Source organism: Lagopus muta, chromosome 4, assembly GCF_023343835.1.
Source record: "Lagopus muta isolate bLagMut1 chromosome 4, bLagMut1 primary, whole genome shotgun sequence".
Taxonomy (NCBI): domain Eukaryota; kingdom Metazoa; phylum Chordata; class Aves; order Galliformes; family Phasianidae; genus Lagopus; species Lagopus muta.
In genome coordinates, this window is record NC_064436.1 from 19198121 (window position 1) to 19207493 (window position 9373).

The window sequence follows — 9373 nt, forward strand, 5'->3', positions numbered from 1 at the left end:
TTTGCCCTGAACCAATATTCTGCTGTACGAAGTACAGTGGGAACCTAAGGCGCTAGTTCTGCAGTCATACAGTGTCCCAAAGCAGGTGCAATTGCATTAGTTTGTAGCTATGCTTCTCTTTCTCTCTTCTTGGCAAAACCAATCTACTCACAGCCATCCATACAGCATAAAGAAGCATCTTGAAGATTGCTAATTGATTATTTCAAAAATACCAAGAGCAGTAAAGATAAGAATAAGCAAGCAAAAAAAGTCTGTTTTAAGGAAACATTAGGGAATATTATGAGTGCGTTCCTTTAGGATCAAGAGAGATTTCACTGCGAATGCAGACTAAAAGAAATAAAGCATCGATAGACGGTCTTTCTCTTAGCAGTGACATGTCTGGCTTTTCTTTGAAATTACATGCCTAACAGAACTGAATCCACACTAACTACATGGCCTGCATACCTTTCTGGACTTCTCATGTTGAATGGGAAGGCTTAAAGCCTGCCTCTGTGTGTGGCAATCCACCAAATAGCCTCACTGAGTTTTCTCTAAGTAAGAGAACTTCATCAAAGCACATCTTAAATTACTTACCACAGCATCATCTTTGGCTCAAATGAGAGCCCACATAGGGAAAGAAGCTGCAAGGGATGGGAAGGCGTGGGAACTGAAAGGAGACACATGGTAACAGACGTAGTGCCTCAAAAGAACCTATGTCATTTCAGTTTATAAGAGTAGCCTGTTTGGAGCACACTCTAACAAGGAGGGTGGAGAGCTTGCTCAGGGTGCTTTCAGACCAACTGGGTGATCACAGGAATACAACAGAACAACAGCTGACAGGGTAATGTTACAAAAATGCGCTGCAACTTTACTTAATGCTGTGCATACATACAAATCCAGCAGAAAGTTGGAAATGCTTTTAGCACTGTTTCAAACTCTGAAGAAGCAGCATGCCCAAGCTCCAGTTATTTTCTATTTGATTAGGAGCCTCACTTCCTTAGATTCTTAACAATTCCCTATGAGACTTGCATGGTATTTCCACAGGAGCAGTAAAAGACTCATTTTTAAGTTCCCAGAAGCTTTCTTGCCTGCCAATCCATAATAGACCTCAGTTTCAGTTTTCTCTTTGCCATTTTGGAAATAAAGTTAAACAAACACAAAGAAAACCAAACAATAGCTTACCCACAGACAGTGAGTAGTGCTAAAAAGCATCAAATAGAATTTTGTTACATTCTGTACTTGCTCTTTGCAAATTCAATGCCAGTAGACCTTAAGATCTCAGACCCAAGGCCCCACAGTGTCACCAACTCAATCAAAAGCTAGAGAAAAAAAGATCTTTTAGAAGAACCATGTAAAGAAGAACAAATAAAACTTCCAGTTTCTTAAGTGTTACCTTTGAATTACTGCTGTTCAAACTCATTGAGATGCTGCGCTATGTATCAGAGAAAGAAAACGTTTCATATATAAATAAAATATATATATACATATTTTATAAATATTTTATGTAAAATACATAAATAAATACAAATAAACAATCCCTTATGACAATGAAAAATATCTTCCACGTCTTCGTTATTTCAGCAGATGTTTCAAGACTCCTGTAATTGCTCTGTACTTCTAACACTTCAGCTTATTTCTGGCCTGGTATTTTATTTCAGCATTGGATTCTAGAGCAAGGGGACCCCCAGCTGAGTTTTACAGTACCTGTGGAGTAAGCTGCTACTGCCACCTTGGGGAGGATTCTTTTCATGTACTTCAAGGAGACTAAGCAAATGTCATAAAACAATTTGATTTTTTCCATCATGCCTTGCTTGGAAGATGACTTCTTAAAATCCATTGTCCATGCTGACATATGACAGGATGCCTCTGGAATGTCTTGAGTTATACTACACTAAAAATATTAATGGAAAGAAACTGCATTTTTTGGTGGGGAAGAACAGTCAGGTAACTTTTAGCTAACATTTAAACACTGCCTTGCTTACAGCGTTCTTAATTTTATCGCAGTTTTGCCAGTGTAAGAGCCCTAATCTACCTAAAGCTGAACAAACTGTATTTCACATACAAGACTCCATTTCTCCTGCAATTCTAGCTTTCCTGATATTTTGAATCAATCCTTCCTTGATCATGCACAGCTTAAACTGTCTCCCTGGCAGGCTACTACGTGGCTGCTTGGATGACGTATACTGCCTTAGCTCTAATGAGAGGCATTACTATGCACAAGAACAGCCTAACAAATGTGCTGAACTAGATCGGGACAATTTAATCAAATTCGAGACTTCTAGTCAAATCAAGTGAAGCATCCAGATTTTTATTTGGAATATCCATAGTTCTATGAGACCGACCTACTCTTGGTTTTCAAGTGTCACCCTATAAGCACTCTTCTTCAATTCTGCTTTCAGCAGCAGAGAAAGGAACCTCGCTATACACTTTTATATAAAGAGAGAACCTGTGTAGGACTTGAGTTGTATGCATCTGCATTGTTAACCTTCACACTGGGCTCTCCTCAGTAGGAACTGTAGGAGCAGTAGGTGCCACAGCTATTTATACAAGGAAAGATTTAATATCTCACCTCTCATCAAAATAGGCAAGTTGAAGAACAGGAGGCTGTCTAAAGGCAACTAACTTGTGTACATGCTCTTAAAAATACAGAGCAACAAAATTTCTACGCAGTTGTCTAAAGCCAGGCAACACAAAATAACTCAATCATGAAGAATAATGTGAGCTTACCCTAGGAGGCTCTTAAGGCACCATTAGCTTCTACCCTCAGCCAAAACACTAGCTGTGCCTGTCGCACCACAGTGGAACTCAGACTTCTGGAAGAACCGAAGCCTTAACTACACTGCTGCAGGCCGAAGCAGACCTTGTACTGCATTAAACCGTGACTTAGGAGCTCCCACATAGAGCTACATTTTGGATAAAAACGTTATCCAAATGAGCTCTGGAAAGCGTCTTCACTTTTCTTCTCACCACAGAAAGCCTACATACCACAGTCTCCTTCTTTGATTACCAGATTCTTGGATTAAACACATCTCTCTTTCAACCTAGAATTTATGGTCAGAGAGGAGCTACAGCTGAACTCTTCTCTGCAAGCAGACAAGCACTCTTCTGTTCTGCTACCAGAAACCAGTCATTAAAACACAAATGTAGATTTATTTCCCACTGTGGCATAGAAATAAAAATTAGTTACATTCTTACCTGTGGTAAAAAACCTAAAAAATAAGTGATAGGTCTTTTCCGGGATATCTTTTTACCTTTACTTTTAGCGCTACTGTAGCATGGCAAAGAATTACGCTATCAAGCAAAACATACCAAGCACAGCATGCGATCAAAGAAAGGATTACACCTATCTAGCCAACAGCAAATGAGCACAATTGACACTGGTGCCAGTCTTCTTCAATTTTCTTCTAGATTCACAAATGACTTCTGTGTTTTATTCTATTTTCAGATTATTTTAATCTACCTTTTTAGAGAAATAGTTTTACATCTGTATAAGGTTGATGCTGTATTTTGAAAATACTGCAACTATTAATGCATTATAAGAATAAAATAAAGTGCACACACTCTTCAGATACATATATGTACACATTCAAGAACCTAATACCTCCATTATCTCTCTCACATTAAACTGCTGGTAGAAATTAAGCAACTTTCAAAAATACCCACTTTATATACAAAACTGTATTTGCATCAGACAGTGCTAAGTACTAACCGAAAAACAAAATGAATGAGGATCTATCAGTAACAGATTAACCAGATTAATGTGTACGTAACAGTCTCAGTGTGGTACGCTGCTGCTGTAAGTTTCAAAGTTCATGTATGAACTTCTTGCTCAGCACACACGGTCTATGAATGAAGCTTGAATTAAAAAAAAGACTTTCAGAAAATATAAGGTAAGCGACAAACTATGAAATTAACCTAAGCATTTAAGAGTAGACTGCATATAGGGAAAAAAAAGAAAAATCCTTGGTTACAACAGTGGGAAGAAAGAGGTAGAAGGAAGGAACGCACTAATTCATGTCCTCCATCTAATATTATGCTACAGAAGATGAATACAATTTACATTTAGATCAATGAATAAACTGATAACAGTAACTTCATAAAGTCTTTTTTAAAGAGAATAAGCAGGTATTCTTAAAATTAAAAGGGAAGTGATAATGGAAAGTTTTGTAAAAAATGCCAAATGCTCCAAGATCATGTAAGAAAGCTGCTTATTCACCAATCGCTTTTTCATCTGAAACACCAGAATGTATTTTGTTAACCAATATTCCTCTGAGACAATTACTATGCACTGAAATCCAGTAGATATATACAGAAAAGAAGAAAATAAGATGCTTATTTGTGAAGTCATTTCCCTTCTCCAACCACTAGCCTATGCTCTTCTTCCCCACTGTGCTACAGAAGTCTATATGATAGCATTTATTTCCAATGCCTAGAGACTAAATTAGGAGACTGAATCTGCAGCATTAACTAGCTTCACCATTGTTGCTGTTTCTTTTAAAATTAAGACACACTTCCTATATTTGCCTGTATCAGAATGCCCTTTTGGATCATTATCATTATCTATTGCAGTTTTAATGGAGGTTGACAAAAGCTAACAGCTTCTTAACTGTTCTCTGCTGCAGAAGCACTCCTTTAAAAGCTACTTCACATCCCAGCCGGCCCCTCAAAAAAACAGGTAAAGATATGAAGTCATGTAGTAACAACAGCACGCAGTTATCACTATTCTAACTTCATCCTCCCCTAGTTTTTCTCCTTCTTTATCACATTCTTCTGCATTTTCCACAGCTGTTTCTCAGCTCCTTTTTGCTCTGTTCTTTTTGCCCATCCTTAGCTTTATCTGCCTCACAACGTTCCTAAATCTCTTCTGAAATTTGACAGCTCTTCAGCTTCCATCAGTGCAGAAGCACAGCCTATCAGGCTGCTTTCCATGCCAGGGGGTTTTGCCTCTTCTGAGTGGGAGACTGGAGGACAACAAAGATCTTGAATCAGAGATATGCATGAGGTGCATTGAATGTCTAGAACATACAGTCCTTAAAGATTTTAGGCAAGGACAGGCACTCAAGAGACTGAATTCTTACATTGTTGCTGGATTGTTTAAGTCTAAAACAGCACAAGTTATTCCATCTTCATTTAATGGCAGGCTTGCAGATAAAAACCAAAGACAATGGCAGACAGCAATGAGATGACAATCAACCTTGTCGTCCTTGGAAGAACTCAAACTGGCAAAAGTGCTGCTGGGAACAGCCTGCTAGGCAGCTTGGACTTCGAAAGCCATCTCTCCCCAAGCTCAGTGACCACTTGTTGCAGTCTTGGGCACAGCTGCCGTATTTTGGGGATTACACGAAGAAATGGCTGTGAGCTAGCTCTCCGCGTTCGGGTACTTGACACTCCAAGCTACCCTCACAGCAGCCTGAGCAAAGAGCAGGTGAAACACACAGTGAGATCTGCCCTGGCTCACCACTTCAGGGAGGAAGGTCTGCATCTTGCTCTTTTAGTCCTGAGGGCTGACTTGCCTCTGTGTCCGGATGAAAATGATCAAACAACTCAGTTCATCCAGGTAAGAAATAAAAGTTTCTACTGTAATTCTACAACTCCTTTTGTCTCTGGTTGAAAGTAACTATGGAGGCACTGACTGCAGATATGAATTAGAGAAGTGCAGCTAAAAACTGGAACACCCTCCAGTCCACCAGCTGAAATACATAATTACATTCATAGATCTAACACTGTACACCATCACACATACCACGTTGAACTGAGAAAAGAAAAGCAAGAACTGCTATGCTGTTGTTGGATTCAACACTAGAGACTTCTGGAATCAAATTTACCTAGCAAAGTAAGCTTCTCTCACAGAAATTAGTCAAAGGTTTACTATGACACTTCTAGGTTGTTGGAGAGACATGCTATTTGAAGTAAAAATTTGGTTGCTTTACTCTCCTGTGGTCTGCATAGGACAGAGCACAGCCCAAAGCAGAGAATAATAGGTCCAAAAATCATACAGAAAATCACTGTAACTAATGCTGTTATCTATTCAAGGGGAAAAAAAAAAAATTAGAAAGTTAACAGATTTATTCTGGCAAAGGAAATCTTCTAGCAATACTCACTTGAAGCAAATATTTTGAATCTACGTGGAAGAGAATTTTTGGAATTAGGTAAGATTTATGGGAGTAGGTGACACTGAAAATGAACGTCTTTGCCTTCAGTGGAATCCGTATATATTTTTTCTCATTGTTACCCTTCTTTATACATTTCTACTTTTCCATTTCTCTTAACTTCGTATTAAGAGGAATCACCACTTTCATCTAGAATTTTTACTTTAAGCCAATGAAAAATCATCTTGAGATTGTTTTGGATCAATGCCACATGGCTGTTAAAAGCCTAGGAGATGCCCCTGTACCCTTCTCCTTTAATGGAGCTTTAAAAATCCCTACTGAGATTAAATAAAACACATTAAAACCAAAACAGTAAGAAAACACTTCCTTGTTTCTTAATTATAACTTAAGGTATTATCTTTTTAAAAGGCTGACATGCTATGATTTCATCAGCCAGAAACAAATGGGGCAGGACAGTTGTCTGAGTGCTGGGATTATGAACAATAGTGGTTGTGTTTCACTATGCCATTCCAAGAAGAAACTACCATGAGACTACGCTTTTAGTGATAAGGAGAACTCATAATAATCTTCTACATATTAGGGATGGTCTATCAGTAATGCATACAGAAGACTACTGGCATTTAAGTCTGCATTTTTTTTAACCCAACAGTCTAATGTATTAGGAGAGTGGCAGATACTGATCTCATAACTAATAATAGCACTGACTTATCTGAGCCCTCAGATAATTAAAGGCACCACTCTTTCTCTAAAACTCACCTCTTAACTCTTCCACAGACAGCCTACACCAATATTAAGTTTATTTTGCAGTTTATTTTTTTCTCATCCCTAACATCTAAAACAGATTAATCACTATCAATATAACATAATCAATTTAAGTCTAACTTAAGGAGTTAGTCTAACTCCTTGCTTATTTTGGGAATACAAAGATATCCTTTAAAACTGTTTTATGCATTTAAACTTTTAGTTTACAGAGTTCTTGAAATAACTATAAGGTGAACTTGAATAATACAGTAGTTTTCCTTTAACACAGACAGGTGTTTGCATGACTGCACTGAAGTTGCTAATTCTTTTACAATTGTAACTTAAAGCCTGATCTCTTACTCCTATTAATTTCTTTCATACTGACAAAAAGCCAGCTTATTTTCCCTGTTCCCTTCCATGAAAAACTGTAGTCAAAGAAATTCTGTCATTATTCCTGTGCTGCCACAGACAGTTCAGTTTAAGATATAGCTGTTACCGAAATCAGTGTTGCATAAAATTGCTGATTTATTCACTGCAAGGTGATTTAGAAATCTTTTTTCAAAGAGCTTAAAGACAGTGCACAAATATTTATATGTAGAAAATCATTTAAGCTACTTGAATTTTACATATTATTTCTGATGATGCACGATGCAGCTAAACAACAACTGCTGTAATTTACATGTGGAACTTTTAACTGAAGAAACTCTAACACCTGCAGAACAGTCAGCTGTTATCACTGCACAGCCACCTATTTCCACTAGAAGGCAATACCAAGGTATTTAAAGGTCAAAATCCCCTGAAATTCCAGCAACTCAGATAGATTCTGTAAGTTGATCAGTTAATACACGATTATGCGTGGGACTAGAAAAAATGAATAAGAATTTGAGATTTGTTTTTCATTACAGGAACTTCTAGGTCCCACATGGAAGGATTTCACTGCAGTTTTACTTACTCACGCTGACAAGGCAGAAGCAGCTGGATTCAGTGAGGAAGCATATTTGCACAAAGCTTCAAGTACCCTGTTGTCACTACTGAGCTCAGTACAGAATAAATATATTTTCCTAGACAACCAGAAGAGCATAATTAAAGAGGAAAGAACTACTGTCTTAAGAAAGCTCTTAAATTTTATAAGACAAAATAATTCTCGAGTACTACTTAAACATGACAAGGAATAGAATTAGCTTTCAGGTGCTCATTTGTCTATTTTCTACGCTGTATAACATCTAATAAAATAGTAGATAAGACAGCAACTTGAATCTTCAAGACCCCTACCAAACACCTCTGAACATACATCTGGAAATCTCTCTTCAGATTACCAAACTACATGCCCTCCATAGAGTACCTCACACTACTGAATCCAGAATCCTAGTTTCAACCACATGAGAACAAGCTAGTACTCAAAATCATGCTCCTAATACCAGTGCAGTCAGTAATAAGATTTTATGCTACACCTTATTATAAATTGCATTTCATACACAACACAGATCTGGAAAAAAAATTAAAAAAAAAAAAACACACTAAAAAAAGCTTTCCAGTATTAAAACTTAAGATTTACCTACTATAAAGGTTTTTTTTTTTTTTTTTTTTTTTACTTTGATTCAAAGGTTAAAACTGAAATTCTTAAACTTGAAGAATTTTGTTTAATAAGATATTACTGGAGACACAGTTTACAGGCCAGCTAAAATAGCTCCCCATGTGCTTAATGCTATTTAGCACACTTAGAATAATGCGTAGAATAATTTCTGCTGCTTAATCCCAGATACATGAAAAATTAGCACAGTTAACCGTATAGGCACATACAGAACGCATCTGATAATTTTTTCTTTTGTGTTTGGTTCCTTTTAATCTTATATCATTACCACTTTGATTTTTTATTTCCCAGCTTACTATATAAGTTCAAAGCCTATGAAATCCAGGTAAGTTCCCTACATCAGCGGTTAGAGAAGTGCTTATCATATGAGTAGTTAGACAGTAGACAGTTAATTAAGTAGTACATGCTGAAACACGTGAAGCATTTCTAAATAGTTACTTTTCAAGTTTTACTGTGAATTGATCTGCAACGGTTATTTTCAGATTATTCAAAGGCAAAAGTTAAAAAGAAGCAACTTAATGATATCACCATAGTAGTTGTGCCTGTTTTAAATACATTATTATGAATAATTCAAATAAAACCTAGAAGAAGGAATTTGTTAAAAAAGATCAAGCATGTTTTGTACAAAATATTATTCAAAATGTATATTAAAATGGAAAAAGATGTGTGTTTTGAACATTGAAAACCAGCTTTTCCACATTTGACTACATTTTCTCGACAACCTATTAGCTACTCATTCTTAATTAGTAATCTCCCTCACTAGGAAGGAACTACTGAGGTTAAAAGATAAAACTTCAAAACTATTTTAGCAAAGCAACGTATTTGATACGTCATTTTACATATTCTGGGGTATAAGGGACCATAGTTTAATACTCCTGTTACAACTGTCTGCAGACTACTCAGAAAACACGGACAAAAACAAAGTTGCAGAAGTTCATAATATATCTGAAAA

The 9373-nt window shown here is 36.8% G+C and overlaps 1 protein-coding gene across 4 annotated transcripts; it reads left to right on the plus strand.

Moving 5' to 3' along the window:
- Positions 1-755: 755 nt before the first annotated feature.
- Positions 756-8425, plus strand: GIMD1 (GIMAP family P-loop NTPase domain containing 1). Of its 4 annotated transcripts, XM_048941121.1 has the most exons (4): positions 756-3869; positions 4602-4654; positions 5120-5536; positions 7736-8425. In XM_048941121.1, exons 3-4 carry the CDS (start codon positions 5144-5146, stop codon positions 8003-8005), a joined length of 663 nt encoding a protein of 220 aa, XP_048797078.1. In that variant the 5' UTR covers positions 756-3869; positions 4602-4654; positions 5120-5143; the 3' UTR covers positions 8006-8425. The 4 variants fall into 4 exon arrangements, with proteins under 4 accessions (XP_048797078.1, XP_048797080.1, XP_048797077.1 ...); XM_048941123.1 differs by having other exon boundaries at positions 4513-5536; XM_048941120.1 differs by having other exon boundaries at positions 4549-5536.
- The last annotated feature ends 948 nt before the right edge of the window (positions 8426-9373 follow it).